The sequence below is a fragment of the Aulonocara sp. 'chitande type north' Nkhata Bay genome, linkage group LG20 (assembly GCF_057382095.1).
Source record: "Aulonocara sp. 'chitande type north' Nkhata Bay isolate Kocher_YH1m ecotype deep benthic linkage group LG20, A_spYH_male_GT1.1, whole genome shotgun sequence".
NCBI classification, from domain to species: Eukaryota; Metazoa; Chordata; class Actinopteri; order Cichliformes; family Cichlidae; genus Aulonocara; species Aulonocara sp. 'chitande type north' Nkhata Bay.
Genome location: NC_141363.1, coordinates 36,362,427 through 36,390,399, shown reverse-complemented (window position 1 = coordinate 36,390,399; position 27,973 = coordinate 36,362,427). Strand labels below are relative to the sequence as shown.

The 27,973-nt window shown below is 38.6% G+C and overlaps 1 protein-coding gene across 1 annotated transcript; it reads right to left on the bottom strand.

The window, feature by feature from the left end:
- Nucleotides 1-127: 127 nt before the first annotated feature.
- On the bottom strand, nucleotides 128-27,973 carry dnmt3ba (DNA (cytosine-5-)-methyltransferase 3 beta, duplicate a). The gene is made up of 26 exons (XM_086279015.1): nucleotides 27,193-27,973; nucleotides 22,883-23,008; nucleotides 22,072-22,217; nucleotides 21,412-21,577; nucleotides 19,587-21,292; nucleotides 17,840-17,960; nucleotides 16,804-16,860; nucleotides 16,622-16,677; nucleotides 16,142-16,291; nucleotides 13,929-13,994; nucleotides 13,672-13,821; nucleotides 13,462-13,569; nucleotides 11,572-11,701; nucleotides 11,311-11,427; nucleotides 11,147-11,191; nucleotides 10,978-11,057; nucleotides 10,753-10,865; nucleotides 7,559-7,742; nucleotides 6,493-6,577; nucleotides 6,082-6,227; nucleotides 5,867-5,957; nucleotides 5,622-5,770; nucleotides 5,438-5,523; nucleotides 5,141-5,210; nucleotides 4,865-4,983; nucleotides 128-3,702 (listed from the first exon to the last, which is right to left on the bottom strand). Exons 2-26 carry the CDS (start codon nucleotides 22,995-22,997, stop codon nucleotides 3,561-3,563), a joined length of 4,398 nt encoding a protein of 1,465 aa, XP_086135141.1. The 5' UTR covers nucleotides 22,998-23,008; nucleotides 27,193-27,973; the 3' UTR covers nucleotides 128-3,560.

Below are 27,973 nucleotides of genomic sequence, written 5' to 3'. Positions count from 1 at the left end.
AAGTCCATCTTGAGGACATATTGGTTTCAGACCCACATTGACAGCATCTGTTAGTATTAAAGAGCCCATTGTAAATGTTATGAATTCTCTTTTGCAGCTTTCCTTTACTTCACTGTGTGAAGAAAAAAAGACTGGAGCAGGATATCCTGGTTTTGTTGGTCTTTATTTTGTTATCAGTAATACAGATTTTGGCTCAAGGAAAGGCATTTTTGGCTAAATTAGTTCAGACAAATGAAAATAAAAGACAAACTTTTTCCTTTAACAGCACCTTTTTTTTGTAATGCCTGAGTAAAATCCCATGAACACTTTTTCATTATGCCCCAACGTTTTTTCCCCCTTCAAAGATGATTAACTATCATGCTAATATTTTTCTACATCTGTTTCTCATTTGATTAAAACAAAGACACTTGAACATCCGAGCACACTGCAAAACAAAAACCTACACAGTTCATGTTCAACTAATGTCAGCATAAGATGAGGAAAAAAAAAAAGTGTAACAAACATGCAAAGTTAGCACCGTTGCAGTAGCACCATTAGAAATCCCAAAAGAAATGAGGTAAAAATCAACATCTTACTTTCAGCCTCTGTTGTGTGAATACGTTGACAGTACGAAATAATTATGTGATCAAACACAGTGACTCAGGATGAAGGGTGCCACCATTATCGAAATCTTCAGTAAAACTAACATAACATTACAAACTTAAACCTGACACCTGAACAGTATTTTAAAAACAGCACCAAATGTTCAGGTCTGCATCAGTGGTTTGTGTGAAGCATCAGCACTGATGTTACCTGATGTCGCTTTGAAACAGTGCATTTCTATTATTAGTCTCTCCATCATTTACCTGATTAATCAACAAGCAGTTTGGAGAACTGAAAAACGTGATTACAGTACGATTTTCTGCAGCACGACATGACGAGTGTGTTGTCCCCCCCTCGTCCTCAGTCAGCAACATCATCATAATCCCAAAAAAATTAGTGCTGGAAGTAACAATTAATCATTCTACTGATTACACTTTCAAAACAATGAACTGTAGCTTTTGAATTACAGAAAAATGTTACAGAGCATGAATACCACAGACCAGTAATTTTCCCACAAAAGCTATTCAGTTTATATTTGGTTAAAAAAGGGGAGAAAAGAGCAATTTTAGGACCTTGAAACTGAGAACGCGCTTAAAAAAAAAACATAACTAAAATAAAATAAAAATAATTCTAAACTGTCATTTGATTGTTAATTATTATGAATTTATTGTCACCTCAGGGATAGAAAAGCACATTTGAGAAACTGAAACAATCACTGATGATTTCTTTTTTTTTTTTTTTTTTGCTTGACACATAACCTGAACAATAGAATTAAAAAAGATTATCATGTAATTTTTCTAGCAAATGGCTGCAGCTGTTAGGCCATGTAATTAGATCAGCAGATTAGCAGACGTTTCAGGTCCTTGTTTGAGGCTGCAGTTTTGATTAAACTTGTAAAACTTATGTCCTGGTGCAGTTTCATGTTTACTGCTTGATAAAAATCAGAAAATATGGATGCTGGACTACAAAATACATACATAAACACTATGAAATTTAAAAAATTGCCACATAATATTGAATCTAACTATGAAACAGTTAAAAGTTACATGAAAAGTTGCACTACTGTACCCCATTTTTTTCCTACAATGACAGTCTTATTTTACAGTCTTACACATGAACGCGGCAGATGAATTAACAGTTTATTTTATTTTTCAAATTAAAAATTAATAATTATGCAATTTGTTAACAATGTTTGGCAGCCAGATGTCTCAAAGTACTTTTAGAACTTCCCCTCTGTGAATTTAAACTTTCACCATGAGGGGGCAGCATTTATCAGTGGGTGTGTTGAAATGTTTCTGGATGTGTACTTTGTACACACCCAGAAACATTACCAGGCCAGGACTGTAAATATTAGCAAACTTTGAATGGCCTACGTTGTTAAATAAGGGTTACACTGACCCAGTTTACCATGCTGTGGTACAATGTGGTATTACATTAAAGTCCAGTCCAGCCCCACTTCAACTCCAGTGGATATCCCTTTAACAAAATACAGATTTTGAACATAAAGTCAAAGGTTGTTCCTTCAAATGATGTTAAGGGCTTTAGTTGGTTTCAGAACCTATTAAACTATTCTTTAAAACACAGGAAATTAACTTTTTTTACTGGCCAGAAAAGAAACCACTGGAAATAAAAAGCCGTATTTCCAACTTTAGTAGACACTGCATGTTCTGACAAAGTCTGACTCGTGTGGCTTATTAAAATACTCAACTTGTCGTCAGTAAGTAGATTCAAAATATTTTTGATCTTGTGTAAGTAAAACTCCTTAAAAAAGACAGAATTGTAGCACAAATGCCCACCTGTGGGGTAAAAATCACCACTATTAGAAGCACCATGGTGGGATTCTTCAGACTGAGTTAAAAAAGTGTTTAAAGATTAAAAAATGTAAGTAAAACACAATAAAATTCATCACAGTAAGAATTAGGTCAGACTTAAAATCCCTGCCTGGAGGATTAAACAATAAAAACATGATAAAATACGGATCACGTAGAAACAAAGCAATAATGGTTTGTGTTCACCTGTAGCTGCAGATTTGAAACCATTGCTGAGGTAGTGAGGAGGCCTGCACCATGAAGGGAGTTCAGCGGCTCTCTGGGACCTTGGACCGGGCTGAGGGTCTACATATTTGTGTCTCATTTTTAAGCAAAACAGGCAAAAGAACAAATTAATCCTATAGTGACTGATTTTAGGCCAGGTAAGGCCAGAGTCAGAAAAGCTGAAGCAAAAGATGTCTTTGAAGTCTCAAAAACATGATTCAGCACTTACATAGCACCATTAGTGTTAATGAAGAGTTTATTCTATAATATAGAAAACTATAGAATGATATTGTGCAGGATTTAGTGTGTTTTGGCTCTGCTGTGGGTCCAGAGGGAAATATAATTGGCTCTTGTATACTTCACTGTAGACATGAAGTTACCACTAACCGTGCATGTTATCAGTTTGAAATCGCTGACACTGAACCATAACAGGAACACTTCCCATGCATCTTTTCACATCATACAGAGTAAAAAACCCCAAAAACCCTGACTGTAGCCTGTCAGACAAAAACATTGCAGTCATATTTAATTAAAAACCTAATTAAAATCAATATGTGGATTTGATAAGCGGCTATGATCTTTCCATTCATGATTAAGGTAAGCAAGGAGACTCCACTGATCCATAAAAGCCCAAAGATGGCTCGCAAACCACTTCAGCTCACTTCATGATGCAGGCCTGTGTTCTGAGCAACATAATTGTTTGATTACAGCAACCTTAAAAAAAACCCAAAAAGTGTCTGTGCCTGCTGGTGGTGGAGGATCACTGATGACTGACAGATAAAACAAAAAAGAAATGAATTCATGAACAAACTATTTCTAAAAGTCAAAGCTACATTCGGTCCTCTAAAGAGAGACCAGAGAGTTTAAACTAACTAGCAAGGCGGGGCAGGATAAGGCATCAGGTTTACCGCTCCAGCTCTGATGCGAGGATTTGCTTCACAGTTGCTATTCACATTCAAAATAATCCTTCAGGGGGGCAAACAGGTGACGAATCACAGGCACACTCCAGGAGCGACCCAGGACTTTCTGCCTTTGCATCCGGCCCATGTTGTTCACGTCAGTGTAGTGTTTGGGGAAACCAAAAATCCTAAAAAAGGGAAACCACATGGATAGGCCTGTATTTTCTTAAATGTCATAACGCTGTTAATGAAAAGCCTTAATGTTAAAAATCCTCAGATTGGTGCAAATTTTTTCTGATTTGGTTTTTATCACACTGCTGTTAGAGACTGTAAAAGCAAATACAGACTAACAGGAGAAGAAAACACTCCCTGCGCATTCTGCACAATAAAAAGATACCCTAGTTTGATTCTCGTCATATGCAAACAACTGCACACATGATGACAGGTTGGCCTATGCAAACACAGCTGAATCCATTTCCAGTTAATGTGGGCCGACCTGTGCACACTTCCTTTTAACAGCAAAAAGGTGCAGAGTGAAACAGGGCTGTAATTTCCAGGTTTCTCTCATCCAATCAAATTCTCCCTGGTCTTACAATCGCTGATGTCACATCAACAAACTCCCAGAATTAATTTATCTTTGAACGGACTAAAGAAACACGGACTTTTAAAAAAAAGCGTAATTTGACAACTTTGCAGCTCAGGGTCAGAATCAAAGATGCTGCCTTCTTTGAAGTTTACATCATTGCTCACCTGTCTTGTCTCAGGACCAACTACTAAGCCCAAGTTTCATGTTTAATGCTTTAGGATTTTAATATGAGTATATTAGAATTGGCATATCATATCTGGTCTAAAGTTAGGTACAAACTAGAAGTGATTTACAGTGATGTGGTGACCTGACCATAGAAAGTATCAGCAAAAAAAACAAAACTTCATTACAAAAAAACCCAAAACCCCAAACCCTGAAAACTTAGTCGGTGCTCATTTCACTTCCCGTTGGTTATTTCGCAACTACAGTCGTCTGCAAGTGACCAGCTGTCAGCTGTAAAGCGATGTGTACATGCAACTCAACTGCAGTGCATGTAGCTTAATAAACATTATATGTAACTAGCGTGTACTAGTAGCAGCAGCTACACCCATGTGACGCTGAATGGGAAGAGCTGTGTAAACTAGTGCAGCACATCAACGCTTTGTGGTGGTTTATATTGTTTTGCTTTTAGAAACCATTCAGGCATGTACTCAGTCAGATACTATCAGATGACACACATTAAACACACAAGAATGAAGTCATTATACACTGACATCGATAATGTCACACTGGGAACAAATCGGTAAATAATTTATTATGCTTACTGTTCCATTTCAGTGCACCACAGGTAGTCTTCCTTGCCATTCATGTCGACGGGCAGCGGTCCCATCTTCCCCTGCCTTATTGAGTTAGACTTTGTTGTGATAGTACGGACTTTGTCAAACTGCAGGGAGAAATGTCAAATTAACAGTGTTGAACACAAAATAATAGTCTCACGATTACACAAAAACTAATATTTTAAATTGTTGCCACACTATTAACCTAAAACTAAATCCAAACTAAACATGACCAATAAAAATAAATAAATAAATGATGTTGACCTTTGCCTGGCGTCCGGATTCCAAACAATCCTGCAGAGTCACCTTGTCGTCTAGAGATGTAGCGAGAGGTCTATAAGAAATCCGAGACAAGAGTGTAAACTTGAGGCCAGTTAGCTTCAGGACTTTTTAGTACCACTCAAAACCAAACAATCAAAACCGAAGAAAAATAAATAAATTAAAAAGACATACAAATTATTTGATTATTGTGGGTCTGTTGAGGTTCTAGTTGCACATTAAAATCCTTGCTATGATCTGCAGTAAGTCAACACAAATATTTTAGCCTGTATTGGTACATACCTGTTCATGCCAGGCAGGTTTCCCCAAAAGTAGCGTGCTCTGTGCGCAGGACTGACTTTTATTGCATCGATAAGAATTGGATTACACTGCAATAGAAGGCAGAAAGCATACATTAGGCATTAAAACTTAATGCAGTCTGACCCTCCACCAGGCTGGTAGCTACCTTTACTTAAAGAAACATTACCTCCAGAAATCTGCAGATATCCGATTTGTCATTGGCACTCATGAAAACCACGTTTTCAAACAACCAGAAAAACGGACGGTTGTCGTCCTCTTTCGGCCTCAACAAGGTCAGTATGCGGTAGAACTCGAAAAAGAGTCTTCCAGTACCCTCTGCAGGATCAACAGGGAAACAATTTTATTTAAAAAGATGACAAATAAACCTTTACTGAGTCTTTATTTATTTATAGAAGTTTAGAAGTTGCATACCAAATAATCCTTTTCGAAGAGGGTTCACCATGGACAGGTCGTTACATGGACTGCCTCCAATCAGAAGATCGAAAGGACCCCATTCGGCCAGCTTTAACACACACAAAGAGACAAACTCACTGAGATAAATTAAGCCATCATATACACAGAACTTAAAAAACAGGAAGGAGTTAAAATACATTTTGAGCATTCACATGTGTCTTGCTTGTACTCACATGTTTCCTTGTAATGGTGCGAACGTCATTGACGTATTCAATCTTTCCCTCGTGCTTGACCATCCCTACAGCAATTGAATCGTCACAAATCTCTGAGGCAATGTAGCGCTCGATCTTAAGGCCCAGGTCTTTGAGCACCAGATATCCTGAAATGATGTTAAAGTAAATGAAATCAAGGGAACAATTAGAAATGCACACATTTTGCCAGTTCAACACTTTTCTAGCTCATTCAGGTCAAACCACTGACCTGATTGGTGGACAACCTACTATATTTTTAATTCATGTTAAATAAACCATCTCCTATTACATTAATACAGATGCCAACTGAACCTTCCAAGGCTCTTCATTAGTATGCACAGACAGAGTGTAATGGGTATTGGCTGAGTTTTCCACACAATGTCATAAACTCACCTGTTGCAATGCCATCAAAAAGCGAGAGCACCTTCATTGGCCTGCGCTGATCAGCAGAAATTGAAGGGTAAACTCTGTGAGGCTCCTGTGGTTAAAAAAATGAATTCGAGTAGCATTTAGAAAAAACGAAATGGCATAAACACACAGATTTAACTTAAATCTTCTTTGATTGGCAGAGCTTAAGAAAAACTAATTTCTCACCCTCAGAGAAAAACAAAATCTGAATATTATCTGACACTGAGGATCTGGAGCTGATCATTAAAAACCCTCAAAGAACAGACTGCTCATTCCAGTAATTAAAGGTGAAAGCAGGTCCATTATTAATAAAACTAAGATGCTTTTAATAAATAATTTCATTAAATATTTGATAAACTATGCTTACACACAGCCAAAGGCAACTGTCTAACATCAAATAATTGCCCCTCTTCCATGCATACAGTAATGTCCAAATACTCAGAAGTAAGAAACTCCCCAGGTGAAGATGATTAGGACTTCTGGGTCATGTGTAACATTAATTTTAACCTTCAGCAAAATCCTCAAAGGTGTCGACACATCTGACCTTTAACTACCATCTTAAAAAAAACAAACCTGCAGTCACTCAGCCTGCAATGCCTGGTTCATAATCAGTCACATAAACCAGGATTAAAAGGTTTTAACCTGAGTTTAACCAAAATACACTTTAACAATTTGCATTTCGTTGAATGCGACGGGATGTTAAAATTAAAAATAATAATAATAATAATAAAAAAAACAACCCCCACTCCCCCCAAATATCATCATATCGTGACGGCACACACACACCACGAGGTCATTTTCATTCAAATGAGTCATCCTCTAATCTAGAACAAAATCTCAGTGCTGTTAAATTAACTGTAATTATAGCACGTTACCATGCTATAATTACAGTTAATATAAAAATATATATTTAAAAACGCTACATTGACTAATTTAACATCACCTGACTCTCAAATGAAGAAAAAGATCTCTGTATGTTGGGATAAGATCAGACCGTTTGCTTATGAAAACAAAAACTGCATTTCTAATTAAAGATAAGAGCAGCACGTACAAACTCCATTGCGCTGTTGTTGACAAAGAAGTCTTGGACCTTCACACTCCAGTCTGCCCTGAGTTTGAGGTTTCCTTCACACTGTGATGGCTTGCATATGTAGCAGCTCCACGGATCGACATCTTTCAGCTTATCAAAGGTTTCTGGGCCCACCAGGATGTTCAGACAGTCCTTACAGTAACATCTGGGAGACAAAAATAAGAACATCAATCTCAGAAAGTTGATTCTGGTTATTTGGATTTAACGTTTTCAGTGTGAGAAACTTTTTGCCACTCATCCAAGTGATGAAGACAGAAGAGAGACTGAAGACTTTTTTAGAGGCTGACGAATCATAAAATGAAACTCAGGGGTTTGTAAACTGATACAAAGACCTTAAGAGAGGTGAGGGGGTAGGACATGAGATAAAGGGAGAGGTTAGTGAATGACACTTTGACGTACATCTTCTCTCATTTGGTGGACTCACAGGTTTTACTCAATAGTATATACATCCACCATATTAAAAGGCAGTGGACACAACAGACCAGCTGTTGTAAGTTGTTTTTAAAGGCCCCTGTTTTTATTTAAAGTCAGCATAGGTATATTCAGCAGACAAGTGCCACCAAGGTTCAAGGTTCTTTATTTGTCACATGCATAGTTATACAAGTATAACACACAGTGAAATGTAGCCTGACACACTCCTCGACATGTTCAAAAATGGGGGGGGGGGGGGGGGGGGGGGGGGGGGGGGAGAGTAGAGGAAGAACATTATATAAAATATATATATAGTATATACACTGGGTGAATGTGCAGTAGTAGCAGCAAGCAGGTGAATTCTGTACATTAATATGAATAGTCTGACTATTTTACAGGATAGACAATATAAACATATTTAAAATTAAAGGAATTGAAATGTACATTGTGCCTTGGTTTAGAGTGTCTGGAAGAGTCCTGTCTCAGTCAATTATAGATGATGTGAGAGGGCGGGTGTGTGTGTTTAGGGCCCAGATGGCTTGGGGATAGAAGCTCCACCAAAGACATGTCCAATATCCTCAGTTTCCATGAAAACTAGTTTGTCATACAAAAACATTACTTTTGTAATCCATCCTGATGTCATTGTGCATCACAAAAGAAAAATAAAACAACCTGACATGATGATACTCCTGGATATAGTGACTTGGCATAAAATGAATGACATCAAACTCCTTCTTATGACCACAGAAGTTAAACTTTAAAATTGATACTTTTATTTCTTTCCCACTATTAAATAATCTAGTGATATCCGTCTCTCATAAATGGATATAATAAACAGAAACTGAAAGCAGGACCTAAAGTGAACTATTCATGATGGCGTTTTAGCTGAATAACTGGGTAAAGTATCATGTGGTCAATTAAAATATAAATGACTGAAATAAGCAGTCAATACCGTAGTTGATCACTTCAGCCCTGGAAGTATAGTGCACCAATGACAGACTCAAAAATCTGGATTCGCCCAGTTTCAAGTGAACCTGAAGAAGCAACCACATCAACTTAGGTGTGGATAACAGAGCCATCATTCAGGAGAAATAAAAGTGTTTATAACAATATCCATCCATCAAGCCTCCAATGAAGCTAGACTGAAGTAGCAGCAGACTAAGCAGGATATGCTATATGTCCTTCAGTCCAGCAACACTCCTAGGAGATCCTGGAGGATTCTCAGGCCAAATGTCCAATTATGGAGATACATTACCTCTCCAGTAGGGGTGGGCGGTATAAACGGTATACGGTAGAAACTATATGGATTTGGCCAATGGTAGAGATTTTGACTATACCATCTTACTGCGCCTATTTTGGTCGAAAGCATGGCAGCGGCTGCAAGCATGGAGCTTACAGGTCTGTCGACATCGGTCATATGCACCTTGTTTGGGTTTAAGCAGCCGGATGTTGAGCAGAAAAATATCATCTGCAAATTATGCCGGGTGACAGTAATAGCAAAGAGAGGATATACAAGTAATTTGTTTTATCACCTTAAAACCAAGCACGCTTTGGAATATGAGGAAAGCCAAAAACTGTGCCTTCCACAAACGCCCAGTCAGTCAAGTGCAAAGAAAAAAAAGTGGCCGTCGTGGCCCTACGACATTGATATTTTCCAAGCCTTTACCAAATGCACTCCATATGAGAAAACAAATCAGTGGTGGATATCACACATGCCATTACCGTGTACTTGTGGTGCCTTTTCTTACAGTGGAGAAAAGCGGCTTTATGATTAAGACACTTGATCCATGTTATGAGGTACCTGGTAAAAAACATTTATATATATCTATATCTATATACCCACCCAGTCTAACCAGATGCCCAAATCACCTCAGCTGGATCCATTTGACCAGCAAGAGGAGCAGTTCTGCTCCAAGCTCCCATCAAATAGCTGAGCTGCTCACCCTGATGCTGACCATTGCCACCATATACTCTTTCAGTCATTTGGATCTTGTGACCATAGATGAAGGTTTTAATAGACATGGATTCACATCAAAAGCTTTGCCTTTTGGCTCAGCTCTCTTTTTACGATGACAGCACAATACAATGTGTGCAATGTTTGTAGTAGGTAAACGGATGTACACAGAGTGGACCACAGGAAACATTAGTGAAGCCAATGTTACAGGTGAGGTGAACTTAGTGACTTTACTGCAAATATTATAAAAGCTTCCCAATGTCTAAATACCTCTCTTCTGATTATAGTTTTCTGATTCAGAAGAAGCAACAAGGGTTTATCCAGTGTGCTTCGGCCTCTGTGAAATTCTTTTTCATCTCCCCTGCCCTGCAGGAACAATGCCTTTTGTGTATTCTGAGACCACAAAACACATCGGCAGTGTCTCTGTAGCAGGATCAAACAACAAGAACAACATAATTTTGATGAGCAAATGTGAAGTTTTAGTGGTTTAATGATGCCAGGAGGAAGACTTTAAACTACTTGCATGTTTCAAAAGATTATGGAAACTTTAGCCTGATCCAGTCATCTCAAAGTTGTCTCATGGAACAGGCCAATAAAAGTCAGTTTGTCATGAGCAAGTTCATGAATCCATCATCAAGAGGTTCTCTCAGATATTTCTGTAACAGTCTGATATTAACAGCTGAACTTTGTTTTGCTTATTGAAATGTTTTTACCTAAGCGAAAGTCACATCGAGAAACCATAAATATCAATATGTTTGCATGTGAAAAAGAAAACCTGTGGAATTTTTACCTGCAGCAGCTGGGATTGCCACACAGAATGACCTCTAAGCCTGCACAGCACACAGTGCAGTACGACTGGTAGCCGTCGTCATCGTAGCGATACAACGTTTCTGTGAAGTTTGCCTGTAAAAATAAGGTTGTTTTCAGATTTTAATAGAGGACATCCTTCAGATAATGGCTAAATTTAGACACAGCAGGCTGTGGGAGAAACAGAATCTTTGTGTTATTACATTACCTTGCATCTTAGACAAAGACCACCTTTAAATAATGGGTGCTGGACGTCAATATCAGTTGATCCACAAGACAAACAAAAATCTAAAAAAAAAAAAAAAAAGAGAGAAGAAAGTTATGTTTATATCAGTGGTTTGAAATCAAGTGTCTTCCATATTAGCTAAAGAACTTACCTTCAATTGTTTTTCCCTTTTCTTTGACGCCTTCTATTATTGATTCTGTAATGAAATATTCACATGAAATAAAAATAATGATGGCAACAAAATCAGTTGCTTCATTTAGTAGTTTCCTTACAAATATCTCTTTACAAGCACAAAATAAAAAAAATAACATTCACCTTTGTTATAGATGATGGCGGGGACATTTCCCTTATTTTTTAAAACATATTTTCTTTTCGCCGGAGGCGGGACGTCAGACAGAGTCGAGTCAGAGGATTGACCGTGTGGAGAAGAGTCTTTAAGAGGCAGAAAACAAAGAACATTAAATAACTTGGATGTTTTTAAGAAACATATTTGGCACCAAGAAGAGGGAAGAAGGAAAATAAAATATGGTGCTTTATAAAGAAAGTAAGAAAGAATTAAAAAAAAAACAGACACACCAACAGGTATAAATCCATCAGGTCCTGTTGGCAGAAATCCTTCAAAAGCCCAGTCCAACATCAGTTTCAGCTCTTTTTCTTCATTGCCTTGAGCCTCAGGAAAAGACTTTCCACACCTCTCACCTGCCAACTGCAGATTATACATGTCATCAAAATCTGGAGTATGGTACAAGTACATTAAACAAGGTTCAGCAGCTTGATGCTACGATACATGAAACGGTCACTCTGTTATTTAATTTCCATTGTAATATGCCCTCCTGCTTTTAACCTCATAACATTCACTGACCTGAATATACAGTAAGTAGAGTGAAAACAGACATCATCTGAAAGTGCATCATCGAATGATTCAAACACTTAACATGAGCTCACAGCAGCGATAATTCCCCACTTTGTACCAAGATTGATTACACAGCACAACTGTTTTTAGCGACATCTACAAGGACACATATCTGAGTCCAACAAACACAAGCCTTTAGTGTTTTTGTAATAAAAGGTTGCTCAGTCAGTTTGTTCCTTTTAGCAAATGTTTTGAAATCAAGCCACGGTTTTAACAGACCTACTGAACGAGTAACTTCAATAGATAACCATTTATACCTATACTTGACTTGATGTAGTCTTTTCCTAAGAGTCCAGTCACACCAGTTTGGCGACCCAGTGGTCACTTCGTAAAAATCTGCACTCCATGAGCTGTTGGCAAGCGGCTTCAAAGGGGTGCATGCTGTTGTCAGTACAAAGTGCTGCACCAAACACCAACTTTGATTGGTTTGGTCATTAGCAGGTTGATGCAGTGATTCATAATTATGTGTGGAAGATTTCGACTTGTCTGCAAACACACTCTAACTACTCCCTAAGTGGAAGCAGAACTGTGACGAGTACAAGACAAGCCACAAATAGTGACATTTCGCTTTCAAAGTAAAAGCTGCGTCTTTTGAAACGTGTTGGTTTCAGGAGGCACAACTTTCACCTTTCCAAGCTTAGTGGTTAATTAACGAGTGCTTAAAGAGAAGTTGGCGTCTTCCATGCAACTACAGGTGACTGGTGACTATGGCCATCTTCTAGTGACCAAAGCAAACACAGTTGTTTTTGGTGCAGCACCCTCTTCCACTTTCAAAAGGTGACAACCGGCAATCACTCACCAAATGGTTAGGGAATAAATAATGTTGAACCCATGGCAACAGGAGGTTGCCAGGTTGCTCTTTCATGGAGCTCATGAGCATCTGATGAACTAAACCTGAAATGTTATATCAGCCTGAGATGGATAATGAAATTAAGATTTGTGATTTCTTGAGGTTTTAAACTTTTTACCATAAGTTATTCCCCATTAGAACTACATTAGTTTGGTTTAGCAACACAAACTAATATGTCTGAAGGTTCTCAGTCATCCGGGTCATCGTAGTCTAAGGAGCTTGGAAAGAAAAGGGTCTTTGAACAGAGGCGTTGGCTTGTGACACCAAGTCTCTGCCATCTATAATCCAGTTTTGAGATCCCTTCCTAGACGCCTTAATGCCCACCCACATCCTGGGCCAGTTGACCTCAGGAAATCACATCATAGGGTGGGGCAAGGTTTCACAATGAGCTCACCCGATAGCGACCTACACCCGTCTTCACACCTTGGCTCGTGTGATAAGGTAGAGGATCATTAGGGGGTCCATTGTCCCTCTTGGGTGGACACTCCCACAGGGTGTAAATCTGGGACTCTCCACCATTTGACCCTAGAACTGAAGAAGCTTCTCGGATGAGAGGTGAAACGTCTTCAAGCAACTTAAAGAAGTAGTTCAGATGCTTTTCTTTCCAAGCTCCTTAGACAAACTAATATGAATATAATATGAAGATAAATGGAAAATGAAAGACAACACAAAACATAAAGTAGTATAAAACATTTAAGACTACCTCAAGGATTTGGTAGATTGCTTTCTTGTATATGGGCAAGCTGGCAAAGGAGTTTTTGCAGAAGCACCTAGTGAAGGCAGCAAATGGCGTAAGACCCTCAGTGTATACCTGCAACAGAAAGAAAAAATCAGATGTAAACAAAATCTGAGAATTGTTTCTGCATCATGAGCAAATAATGCTCAGCTTACAGTTGTGCATTGTAATTCTAACCTCTGAGAACATCCCATCTCCAAACCACTCCACCCTCCGCATACCCACAGGAGCACACTTGGTTTTCCATGGCACCACCATCCCAGGCCACCAGTTAAACCCCTTAACCTTACCCCACACCAGCACTCCTGTAAGAAACCCTTTACCATCCTGCAGCAAAAATACAAAAACAATATGATTCAACTGTCAATGCCTCTGTATGCATCTGTTGTTGGGGTTTTGTGTGTTTCTTTGAAATAAAGCAGCAGTAACATTACCTGGTAGGCCGGTTTACGTCGTGCTCTGGTTGGTGTGTGTTTATTGGGCGTTGAAGAATCTTCCGACTGGAAATCAACCACATTTAGGTAAAAAAAGAAGTCAAAGAAGTAAAAGGTAATGTATATTTTTAGAGGATGAACAGCGTCTTTCTTTAAAAGAAAAACAAAGGTTGTGACTGTAATCATACTAGAATTGCATTTGTGGTACAATGTGTTAAAATGAAGGTACGGAGCAAGTGTTAAGATTCATTCATTCGTTTTGTTTCATGCATCATAATATACTCTAATATGATTACGGTAATTAAATTGTGATTGAGAGTCTTTTACTGTAATTTTAATTTCAATATTATGGAAGGTTTAATAACTGGACAACCTCATTCCCCCTTTAACCTTTTTTCTAATCTGACCTCAGGTGAACAAAGCGAATGATGAAACTGAATGAAATGAAGTTAGATGTGGGACTAGATTCTAATCAGTTTTTCCTCTCAACAATTTCTCTCCCTCAACTTTGTTAGTGCTGTGTTTTTGTTTTTAGTACTCCAAATCACAGATTTGTTTTCCTTTTTCAAATTAAGAGTCCTCTCCAAAATTAGCTGCTACTGACTGACTGACATCTAGTTTCACTGTCAGGTATCAGGAACTGCTGGTGTTCCTTTGTGCTGAAGTTAGTCATAATTGACTTCTGTGCTTTAAAACGTTTCTTTGTCTTCCTCTTCTGCTCTGACGCTGCTAAATATCTCAGTCTATGTGAACTTTACTTTACCAAAGTAAAAGTAAGACTTTTAAAAACCTTTGTAATTTAGGATTTCAAAGAATTTCATCAAATGTATGAGATATGAGTGACAAAATCAAACTTATCAAAAATGTTATGATACAGTTTTACATTTAACTGAAAATATGCAACTGTTGGGCAAAGAAAAAGAAGCAGAAGAGGCTAAAAGCATGTTTAGTGGAGAGATCATGTTAGTGAGGGCAGCTGAAATGGTTTGGACACATGCAGAGGAGGGATAGTGGATATGCTGGACAAAGGATGTTGAAGCTGGAGCTGCCAGGCAGGAGGAAAAGAGCAAGATGACAGACGAAGCTAGGGATAAAGTGAGATGGAAGCAGATGATCTGTGGTGACTCCTAAAAGGAGCAGCTGAAAAAAGAAGAAAATTATATCTTCATGCTGAAGGTGGGAAATGAATTTCCAAGTGCCCCACCATAATCTCACAATCAGCCGTGTCCGCACAGAAGTAATAAAAGCTGCATTTACACAGCTCTACTTCTGCCCCCACTATGCACCAGAACAGTTTAAGCAGCCAGGCCTAACAACTTTTCTGGCCAAAATCCCCTAACAATAACATGCATACTGAATTCCTATCTATGTCTTTGAATTAAGCAATTTGAACAAAGTCAGGAACATGAGACCAATCATGGGCGTGTATCAGTATAAGCAAGGTAAGGAGGTCCATAACAAGACATCTAGTTAGCTGGCACTAATAAGAAAAGGGATCCATTTTCTAGAATATCGGGAGTGGTTTTCCCATAAAGGATCTCATACTCTCTGTTTACATTCATCCTGTAATTTATTGCCATCTTTTGGCTATTGTCTCTGGATGGAAGCTACCATGAATTTGTTGTTCCTGTAATTTTCGTGGTCATGTCCCGTTTCCTGTTGTCAAAGGCCCATTCTCAGAAAGCTGAAAGTGGAAAGGAGCATTTTTTGCAAGTTCTGACATGCAGAGCGTAGGTAAACTTTTACGGCGGACCAATGGGAGACAAATGTGCTAGTCATACTGCCACCGGCTTAGCTTCCCTGCTCTGTCAATAGTAACACCGCATGTATCTAACGCACAGATCTCTGAGGTAATTAAGCATCTACAAGACACCAGCAGAAATCGAACAAGCAAAATTAACTTAAGGATGCAGTTTGAAGCAGATTTGTATCATTCCTTCAGCACATTAAAAAGGAAGACGCTCACATTTCAGATTAGAAGACGATCAACTCCTTGTTCAAGCGGGAACATTTTTTATTCAATATTATCAATATTCAGATAATTTCGCTCTTACTCAAGTAGATATTTTTGTCAACTAATGTCTGATGTTTTATTACTTTTGAAATTTTAAAATCAGGAAGCTCAAAGTTTTTTTTGTTTTTTTTTGTTCACTTTTAAATTCTAGCATTTTATGGCCCAGTGGTATTTTGGTAGTATACTCGAGTACACCTACCACATCATCTTGGGACCCCAGTTCATTTTTGCTGTCCTTATCAAGACCTACGGGTTTGGACCAGGTGTTATCACCAGCCTGAAACACTGTACGGGTCTTTGGCTTCTGGCGCAAGCTGCTCTCCCAGCCAAAATTCCCCCTAATGGTCCCCTGAGAGACAGCATACTCATTACACACAAAAAACATGCACATGCAAATGTTAACCAAAACACACGCACATACACGCCCTCATATAGGCAAACTCCACTTCATCTTCCTCATTTTGGAAACTATGAAGGGCAACAGGGTGTTAGTACATGACAGGGACTTAAGAGAGAAATGCAAAAATAAAACGTTCAGCTATTATGTCACATTTTAAACTTCACATAATTTACCATTCAAAGGCTGAATAGCCATATCATCTGCCCATAAGTCTAAAATGTTTTAGAGCAGTAGATCAGAAAGCAGAGGATTAACAGAGAGAAAAAAAAAATCTTTTACCTCTTTCCATAAGGCACCATTCACTCCAAGTTTATTTTCACATCCATCACCTGGCTCTTTAGAAACAGTATTATATTATTGTTTTTTTTAGTGCACTGCTTTCAATCTACAAAATAAACAACATGATATTTTAAAATGTTGTACATCAGGCAGCTAGAACTGTAAAGTTTTTTTCCCTTTACCTATTTTTGTAAGGCGGACTTCACATGGTTTCACTTTCAAAGGAAGGCCATTCTGACCTAGAACATGAATGCGCAGAGTTAAATATGCAATCACTCCCACTCAACTTCTTTTACATTTAAATCAGATCATCTCAAAGCTGCAGTTGGAAAAGAATTACATCAAAACTTTAGTGTTGTTGATGTTGTTTGATTGTTTCAACTATTAGTGAGGCACCGTGTCTGGACACCAGCTGTATTTGTAAATGCTAGAAAGGTCCAGTCTGCTTTGATACCAGATCAGAAGAGTTCAAAATAAGGGGGAATGCTCATTTGTTTTTTCCTTATAATACATCTCCACCCAGCTCCCTGGAGACCATATCAGAAATACAGTGGGGCAAAAAAGTATTTAACACTTAGAGTCCCCCGAGAGCAGCAGTGCCCAGCCTTCTACCTTTCTACCTTTAAAACCCGCCTTCCAGCCAAATGGCTGGTAGGTGTTTAGCTAGGCTTTAGCTTCAGCCAAGTGGAAGCTGAAGCTACATATGAATGTCTAGTCATTCATATGTAAATTAGGTAATTAGGTAAATTCTTTACAAATACTACCATGTGAATTCATGGATTTTTTTTCACATTCTGTCTCTCACAGTTGAAGTGTACCTCTGGTGCAAATTACCGCCCTCTGTCATCATTTTAAGTGGGGGAACTTGCATAATCGGTGGCTGACTAAATACTTTTTGCCCCACTGTATGTTGTAAAACCGGTTTGTGGATTACTCTTGTTTGTTCTTTGTATGTCCACCAGTCTACCAGAGAGAACAGGGAAGTTAAACATACGAAGAGCTGAAGTGAAACCAAATGTGGGGAAAAAGTATCCACTGCAGGCACTCTCCATACTTTCCACACTGTATGTTTTGATGTATTTTAAGACCTCTTTCATTCCTGCTAAACTCCACAAATTAAGCAAATGATTATGATCATCTCGTGCATGAAAGGTTATTTGTTTATGAGGTTATCATTTAAAACTCAAATTAGGTGGAAATTTAACACGCTCCTCTTACCTCGTGTGCGAACTTGATAGTTCTTGCTGCTGTCAGAGAAAGTGTCAGACGTAACATCCAACTCACTTTCTGTTAAGGCTTCACTGTCAGAGACTCCACAAACATGATCATTCTCCAAGGCCTTAAAAACAACATAAAGACAGCACCAAGTGGAAAAAATTAAAAGGAAACGAGTAAATTTTGCACCTTTATTATTCCAGTATGACATTGTTATGCTGGCATAATAAAGGTTTTGTTTATAGGCCCTTTTAACCCAGATATTTCCCTCCTAATTCTTAACTTTTATTTATTTTAATGCTGTCAGCGTTAATCTAGTTAAAATAATGTTATCAGCTGTCAATGCATCGTACTAACACGTTGATGCCGCCCAGCCCCACCCACGAGGCGATCCGCAGCAACTCGTTAACAGAGATTTGCTGTGTTATTGCAGTTATGGCGTTAATGTCATTTTAACAAGATTAACGCTTACAGCACTAATTTATTTCTCTTCAATTTATCAATTTATCTTTTCCACCGCTATGTTTTTCAGTTCCTTCTGGGCTATCCAGAAGCATTCCTGAGCCACACAAGCTATAATCTCTCCTCAGAATTCTGGCTCTACCCTGGGATCTCCTCCCAGTTTGTCTGGAAACCTCCAAATGGAGGCTTCCTCCTGATCAGATGCATGGCTGAGTCCTTTTGTTTCAAAGGAGCAGTGATTCTACTCCTCTGAATCAAACCTTAGTTTGATTTGATACCGTTTTAATTCTTGGGGATTTTACCATTTCAACAGTTTTTTTTTTGTCAAAGGCCCCACTCGTGAATGGGGCCACACATTGGACTGATGTTTTATCGTTTCATTTGCATCTCTGTGATATTCAAATTTGTGCTCTAAACTCTTCTCACCATATGCCTTTCAAAATTGAAACTTCTGCACCCAGAGAACCTGTCAAACCTCTTTGCCTGCATGTAGATCCCGCATGATTATTTCTGCTACGGCTGGACATTTTTATTGCGTATCAGAACACTAATCTTGCCCTGTCTTTGGACAGGTATCTCCCTCAGTTGCCTTCTGTTCATCTGTTTACTTTCCTACTCTACTTGAGTAAATATCCTGTCACTCAGGCTACTGGAAGGATTTGTAGCAGAGCTGATAGGAAATTAAGATTTCCTTTGATATGTTAAAGGAAGCTCTAACAAAAAGATCAAACTTGATTAAATATCATCTCTAACAACTGCCATACACCCCATGTTTGATTTAACACCAGTAATACCATTATCAATCCCACACCAACTAATTCCAGAGAGTCCAGCTATATGTGATATTTTTACTCTGATCTCTGGTCAGTGTTTGCTGTTTTTAAATATACCTATAAATAGTTTGAGGTGAAACTCATTTCAGCCATTTCTATTTGCTACTTTATTCTGTCACAACCCAGAGCTTATAATCACAGGCCAGCTCTACCTTCACCACAACAACAGGTACAACACCCGCATTACTGCAGTGGTGCACAGGTAAAGTGGGTGCAGCACCAGTGTGCCATTCAGTTGCTTTCACATCACTGTAAACAGGACCTTGAGATATTCAAAATCATCCCTTGAGACACCAACTCTTACCCTAAACCCACAGGAAGCAATCCACCATTTTTTCTTAATCACATATACTTTTTCAACTGATTCATGTTTACTTGTTGTGCAGAACTTCGTTAACATTTGTTGTGTGTAAATGTCTATATGAACAAACTTAACTGACTAAACATTCACATACCTGAGTAAAAACCTGCTGCGCATCCAGCGGAGGACATGGGAAAGACAAAAGGATCAAAAGAAGCTTCCTGAAGATTGAGGCTGGCTTGGTGTCATTCAGTATGTTTTCCAGTGAAACCACAGCTGCGCTGCCCTTCCCTCCATCCTCGGCCTCTCCCTCCTGAGCCTTCTGATACTCAAGGAATTCATTCGTGAGCTGTTTGACTTCCTCAGGGAAGTTGCAGATTCCCAGCTTGGTGCCCAGCTCCCCGACTGTTTCCTCTGTCACTTTCAGCCTGCTCTGTGAGTTCAGCAGCTGAGCGATGCCCTTCAGCACTGAGTCATTTAAAGGCAGCTCCTCTGCGATACAACCAGTGAGTGCAATATAAAATGATAATACATCCTCCTGTAATAGTGGCAGTGCCTCAGCAGCTTCAGATGTTTTCAGAAAGTCTTCCACAGTTTTTTTACCCAGACAGAGTTCAGAGCTTGGCAGGTGGAAATTCTTGTTCTTAAGAATTTGGACATCACGTTCAATGAGGAAACGATCAGCAGCCTGTGGACTGAGGAAGTAGGAGGTGTAAATGGAAATCAGACTATTGGCTTCTTCTAGAATAAGCTCAATATTAGTACCAAAAGCTTCCTGTGTTTTCCTCTGAAAACTGTGCAGAGGCTCTAAGGCCTGCTGCAGGAACATAAACATTGCCTTAACTTTGGGATCATTAAGCTGAGAACAGATGGACTTAGTCTTCTCATCTTCATTGCAAGAACTAAAGTACAGTGTGAGATCGGTCCACATTTCCAATATTTTTGTGACCAACAGACAAACTCTAAAGCAGCTGGTGTTGGTGTGAAGCGATGCGCTGTCATTGCTGACATCTGAGTCAAAAAGATCTTTGAGGTTTTCATTCTTTGTAGAGCAGGCAGAGTAGTGTTCATGGAGGTCTACCATCAGTTCTTGAACCTGATTGGAGAGCTCCTTGATGGCAGCACGACAAGCAGCATCAGCGATGGTGTACAGGCCTCCTAAGGTTACGATGTTTGCGTTGAGTTCCCTGAGTTTAGAACAGATTTCCTCTGTGGCTGAACCATTGCCAGTTAGATAAACAGCAGCGAGATTATCAGTGGATAGCCCAAATTTCTTCAAGCTATCCACAACTGCTGCTGCAGACTGATCTCCTGCACCGTCCCCTGCCTGAAGAGCATCCAGAAATCTGATGCAGCGACTAGAGGCTTCAACATCAAAAAACCCAACAAGCAACACAGAGACTGCTTCATCTTTTCCTACAGGTACCCCTCCATAAATGTATAAACAGTAAGGAGTGTTTTCGCAGGCAGATATGATATCTTTGGGGTACTGTGATCCCAGCTTACAACGCGCAAAATGTCTATATCCCTGCTGACCTTTAGCAGATCCAGTGTAACAGTGATTGTAAATAAACTGGACAGCTTCATCACTGCAAGGCAGCGACTCAGTGACCTGTGTTCTTGCACCACATCTTTTCTTCGCAGCCCTTTTCCTGTGTTTGGTTGTTTCCACATGGCGCTTAAGTTCAAAAAAGCCTTTGTTAATAGTGCTAAGGTCAGTACCACAGGAGGAACAGTAGGTATAGTTGTCTCCGCGAGAACTGCGCTCAGCCCAAGCAAAAACATCATTCCACTTCTCGCTGTAAGGAAACCTTTTAGTCGTTTTGCTGTTTTCCTCCGTGTCAGACTCTTTAGATCTCTCTGGTAAAACAGAGAAAACAAAAACATCACAGCAGATGTCCTATAACTGTGGTCCTCAAAACACATTACAGAGACTTATTCCTTTACCAAAGTGAAAGAAAATCTTGCATGACAATTACCTGACTTAGGAGACACCAAAATAGGGCTGATATCACAGCTGTCACGAGCTTTCACAGCGTCATAATCATTACTTTTCACATTTTCTGCGTAGAAGCCCTTGAACCACTTGAGGAACTTAATGTTGCTGTTAAAATCCCCTTTTATGAGCTTCTCAACTGGAATTTTCTGTATCAGGACAAAGAAGACAAAATAACATTTATAAACACTATATTGTAAAACTCATTACTGAATAAAGTTTTCTTCAAAAGACATATATCCACTGTTATACTTACAAGGAATTGCACATTTCTTTCATAGCTAGTAATTATTATTATTATTATTAAAACTATTGATGTTTGTGGCACAAGAATGAATAAATTAACAGTTTTAAAAAATATTTTATGTTACAGATATAATATGATAAGAATTTAGTAAATGTGTATCTTGACATTTTTGGAAAGCTAGACCTTCAATATTTCTGCATATATAAATTTTAAATTTGTAAGCAGAGTGCAAAGAAATTTAGGTAAGAAAGTAGTGATGACTTGCTGATTTGTAGACACAGTGTAAAGACATTAATAGGTAATGACAATGAGAAATTAATAACAAAATGTATTAAAACAAATGCATGAGCTAAGACACTTTAATGCTATTCTAGTAGAGAACTAATGCATACCTACCTTTGTGATACCATTTGTGCTGAAGGCCTCATGGAGTAGTCTGAAATTGTGCTTACAGTCGTCCTCACTTTGTGCATCAAACTTCACCTTGCTCATGTCAATAGATCCAGGAAAAACACAGTCCATCATCTGACAGTGGCACGCACCTATAAGATCACACACATAGACAAGTTATGTTAACAGAGGGAGAATCGTTGTTTGTTTTTTTTAAAAACTACATGGTCCACAGCAGTTATTCTAGCAGAAACAGGCTATTTTTATTTAATGAACAACACTTTATCATCAGCATCTCAGTAACCAATACATGTACACTGTGTTCTCTGGAGTTGCTTCAAAATATGACATAAGCAGTTTAACTTAAGGCCAGTAAAAGCTTGGCGGGGTTACAGAGCTGTTCAGTCTCTCATTTGCACTTAGACTTAATCTAAAGTCTAAGATTAATGTTGCAACCCAGTACCGCGGCAAAATGTGTAAAAGTCACGCCAGTCCATTATTAACACACTTACACATAAATACATATAAGCTGCAGAGCTTATTTGTTTCCAGTAATTGGAATGTACTTAACACATTTTTTGTTCATTACCGACTTCGAGGCTTTTCTCTCCACCTACTGGTAATGCAATTTCTGCATGCAGTAATGGAACTTCTGCATGCATGTCTATTTCACGTTTTTTGGAAAGGCAAAGTGTGGAATGGACACGGTGAAACGGCACATCTATTACATTTTGCTGTGATATCGTGTTGAAGGTTATTAAAGTGGGCTAAGCCAGATGCATAGAAATATATTGGACTATTCATACTGATGAATCACCTGAACCCATCTCCTCCACATTTTTGAAGTTTGTCTTCAGGAGACTGTTGATCCATTTCAAATAAAAATATTTATCAGTTGAGGAGTCTGAGGTCCTGACCACTGTGCTCTCCATCTTGCAGCTCTCTAGAAAAACAAAACAAAAAACACAAAATACATTTGGATAAAGCCAGAGAGAATATTAACACACAAAGATTAGCGCGCCAAAACTAAAACTGTTATAGTATTTCATGGCTATAATCCTTATATTCTTTCTATATACACATTTACCATATACCATAAGTAAAACCAGAGACGTAATAAGACAGAGACATGGAACTCAAAGAATCACGAGCTTAAAGCTACAGGAGAGTTTAGCAGAAGTATTCCTTCCAGAGAATAAGATTTCTTAAAAACAACAACAACAAAAACATATTAATAGGCACAATGTGATACATATGTGTCCTTTTAATCTTCTGACTTTACTGTTGATTCTAAAAGTACAATATTTATTTTAAATTTCCATTGTTTTATGAGATATTTTGCTTCATTATATCATAACTATATTACTTTATAATTATTTAAATATATTCTTTCACTTCGTGTTTACTTTACCTTCAATTTTTAAAATACATGTGTTGTCAGACTGCACTTTATCCTACTTAAGCTATTTTGTTAGAGGCTGTTTGCCTCAATTCCGGGGAGCTGTAACAGGATCTTTTGGATTACAATACATTTTAAAAAGATGATCATGTGACTGCAGAAAACTTTCTACAGTTGTTTCTTCTCTGCTCAGATACTTGTTGCCATTTCTGTTTGTTTACTTGATCTTTGGTTGTTTCAAGCAGTTTTATTACCTCTATAGACCAGTCGTTAAAAAAGTAGAAGTTACTTTTTCCTACACCTCTTTAGGGCTACCGGATAACTTAGCCGCTAGCTAAATTAGCAAGTTAGCCGTTAGTGGGGGTAGCCGCAGCGACAGAAGGCGCACAAATGTTTCGTGAATGCTTTGCTTCTCGCCATGTTTTTGTCGGTAGGACGTCTCGATTGTAGAGACGTGTCTGTTGGAGCACACTGTTAAGTCAATTTTAAGCCTATCCGAAGATGCAGTCATTTCATTTAATCTGACTGCAGCTGAACATGTCGGCTTCGTGTTTGAATGAGCTCACTTTCCCCTCAAAGTCCGACCCTCCACTTTCAACAAGGCGAAAGTCTGAATGACCCGGTCATAACAAGAGACACGGCGCACAATATTTAATATTCATGTAAAACAGACTTTGCTTTGACAGCAGTAGGTATGCACAGTAACATTTTATACAACTGACTCGTTTTCTTACCTACAATACAATCAACACACAACACGGGGCCAGCGTGCAACAACGTCATCTACACACAAGGGTGAGAGGGTGACCGTGTCACGTGGCTTTCAATCATTGCTAAAAAGTGATAACCTACTCCCACTGTGACGGACCGCTGACGCTAATGAGCTTAAGACTTTTGGGAAAAACAAAAACTAGGGCCACTTAACACATCATGAGAACAGACGTGTTATGAACGAAACCTAACCTCAACTAAAATTAACGAACAACGCATATGTATTGAGCCCAAGATAGTGGTTTTACAACTTGAGCATACAGGACGATGATCTTGTGATTATCCTTCAATCTACTACTGGAAATCGGAAATCGCAATGCATTCTGGGATGTCGCCCGCCGCCATGTTGTTCACGCAAAACCAAAACAAAGGTAGATGCTAACAGATTATGAAGACTTTGGTTTTTCAGTTATGTAAATCAGTTTAAATTTTTATTTCATAATTTCATAACATAACACTGCATACACATTTATAAAGCGTAAAGTTGTACACAGTACTTAATATTTACTTAATATACGTGCATGCTCTACCAGGTAGTTCTACTTAATTACACAGTGAATCTTAAAAAATAAAAGCGATTCAGACATTAAGTAGTTTTAATGCCATATTGTTTTACTATGACACTTCATTGTCTGGTGCATAAGTAGTTTCTTTGTTGAATAATGGACTGCATTGGTGACATCATGAGCCCAAGATCATGCTAGGTTCTAGTTAAATTGGAAGCCCGATGTCGGAACACTGGAGCGGAAGCACTCCGCTAGATGTCAATAGATTGCAAAATGCAGTCAACATTTCTCTTTTCTTACCCTTCCAAATTAAAGTGCATAATCCTAGCTACAGTGGCTGTTGTAGAACAAGAGATTTTTTTTAAAATGATTTTAGACTGTATCTATGCCCATCTTGTTTCTACTAAAGTATGGAAAATGTTGGGTGAAAGGTCTCCACTCTTATTTACTCAATAGGAGGCTATAAAACTTGGTGAAAGGAATCTGACACAGGTCAGTGAGTCAGAAGCTCACTAGTGACCAATGACAGTGATACTGACATGAGATGTTGAAGATTTGCTGAAATGATGGTAAACGCTGCTTTTTTGCTGTCATTAGCTGCTGTTAGTCAGTGTTAGTTAAACTATTTTTGAAGTGGATCTAACATTACGGGACTCTAACACTAATTAAAAAATAAACTTCATGCGATATGAGCATGTAATGAAACATTAACTACCATAATGTTAGCTTATAACCATCTGTTTTTTTAGCAGGATTTGTCAGCTATCCAAAGACGGTACGGACACATTCTGATTACCTGATAAAAAGTAGTTGTGACAATATCGATAATAAATGAGCATGTTTTTGTGTTGAGCAGTGACTTCAGTTAAGAAGGTGAGGTTTAAGGTGAGGAGGAAGACAATGAGACTTTCTAAGGATATCCCATCTCCAATGAAAAACATAGGTATGATCTTTCCATTACCTTGAGTCTGATGGTGCAACAAAAATGTTAATAACCCTCCATGACATAGGAACAGCTACGACTTCTCTTTGCCTTTGATATACTAAATATGTGGCCAGTCTCTAGCCACATATGTAAAACACCATGCCTTTTTAACAGATTAATTAAGTTTTGACTGCATGTTGGAAGATATATTTACACACTATGTATATTTATAAGTACAGAATCCCTTTTTCAAATTAATAACCGTGAGAAATTACTGCTTGCCCCTTTAAATCCATCGCTGATGTTAACTCACAAGCTGCAGCTTAGTTTTACCTGAAACTATCTTACCATAATAAAAATTCCTGGAAAGTTATACACACCCCTTGTTTAATATCTAAACAGGTGCAGAACCTAGTAAGATCTTTGTTGTTTTAATTCACTGCTTTTTAATGCATTTATAAAAAATGCAACAAAGCACTACAGAGAGAACAACAGCCTATTTTCTTTATCATTGATTCTTTGTAGTATATACTTTGTAATATATTATTTGTAACACTGTTTTTGTTTGTATTTGTACATCATGTATCATTTCAGCTAAATTATTTATATACTACTAACATATGGTCTGTGCGGTGATCTCAGGTTTGTTCTTCTTAAAAAAGAAAACTTTCATCATGTCATGTTAGTGCCATAGCTGGTGTTTAACCCTTGATGACAGACAGGGAAGGAGGGGGCAGTGAGTGAGACCAAGCTACTTGATTAGCTGACTAATCTTCCTATTGTCTGTCTGTGGAAGATAGAATCTGAGGCTTTCCTCACGTTTACATTTAATTGTTTTCATCTTGTCGTGTGTACATTCAAACGGTAAACGATGTACAAGCTGAGTGCTGCTGGACATTTGAGCCATGTTGCTGCTGATGCTCCCCCCACCCCTCCTTTTCTTCAATGTATAGAAGTCTCGCGTTGTTGTCCATTTTTTTTCCCCGCGAACGACCCAATGCAGAAAACTTTCAGTCTGAGAAACTTGAGCTTTAACGTGCAATCCTCTTACTTTCGCTTTATGCACTCGGAAAGCAAATATAGTCGTGTTGTGACTAACAGGCTGACCGGCTTTCGGTTCAGTAGTCTGGATTTGTTTTCTAACATTTTGGCTAAGCATGCATCGTACTGCACCAAAGGCTGGCTCATTGTTTTGTTTTATTGTAGCAAATGGTTAGGAAATAAGTTACAATCACACACAGGTGTAAGGAAAATGCAATTACAACCGAGTGTGACTACATTAACCGGAATTAAGAAAATCTAATCGGAGGAAATTTGAGCTCTGATAGGAAGTCAAAAACCTCCAAGCTGGTGTTTCCTTGGGATGGTTCAAGCCGGTCTTTGTGTTATGAGGAGCCAGAGTGCTGGATTTCCAAAAACCGAGACAATAAAGACACTAAGAGCCCTAACCTCTTTGTTCGGTAAGGTCCGAAAAGAACGGAAACGGCGTGTTTTTGTATAAATAAAACAAATTACGGGTAACTTACCTCCACCGTTCCCAGTAAGCACAGACTCACAGCGCTTTCTTCAGCATATTCTTCACATGTAGACCTGCCCTGTTGGTCGTCCATTGGCCAGCCACAGATAGGCAGTCCCGGCTAGACCCTATCAACGGGTCTGGATAGTCTTTTCCGACTTTAACGTCAACACTAGCGCCTAGCACAGGCCGAGCAAAGCGCGGAGGATTATAATTGTTCGAAATTGGACGCCATAGCAGTACCTAGCGAACACCGCCCTGTGCGCTAAAATAACTATCCCCACCTAAAGTTAAACTTAAATAAAAATTAAACTTAGACCTAGCCTTCCCCACAGGAAAATAAAGTACGATTAAAAAAAAAACAAGAATGCTGGTCTCGGCTCTTCGATCTCCTTTGTTGCTTCGTCAAATTAAGGCTCGCTAGCTATACCCGATGGCCAGTGTAACCAAACAATTCAGGCCAACATCACTGAACCCTACCTACTTAAAAGTAGCACAATTTTCCTACAACTCTAGGTCAATTTAGGAATAACCGTCCTCAAGGTCAAAATCCAACGAGCTGTCCGAAAAAACCGATGTGACCGACAAAATGAGTATGCTAGCAAACATCAACGATTAGGTTTTCATTATGTTTATTTATAACTGCAGTGACAGTGGAAATGTTGTGAACTGTTACACATACCTATTTGACGTGTTCTCTTTAAAAATAAATAACAACTGTAACAGAGGTTTAAAAAAATATCTGAAACATAACACTAAATTTGGGATAAAGGTGCTTTCTTCTACATGGC

Excerpts from the sequence above, each read along its gene's own strand:
- dnmt3ba (XM_086279015.1), bottom strand. The coding sequence starts at position 22,997 with ATGGAGAGCACAGTGGTCAGGACCTCAGACTCCTCAACTGATAAATAT. Across the intron at positions 13,995-16,141 it reads TGGGGTCCCAAGATGATGTG|TCGGAAGATTCTTCAACGCC; the intron begins GTAGGTGTACTC and ends GTTGATTTCCAG. Across the intron at positions 6,578-7,558 it reads ACAACAGCGCAATGGAGTTT|GAGCCTCACAGAGTTTACCC; the intron begins GTACGTGCTGCT and ends TTTTAACCACAG.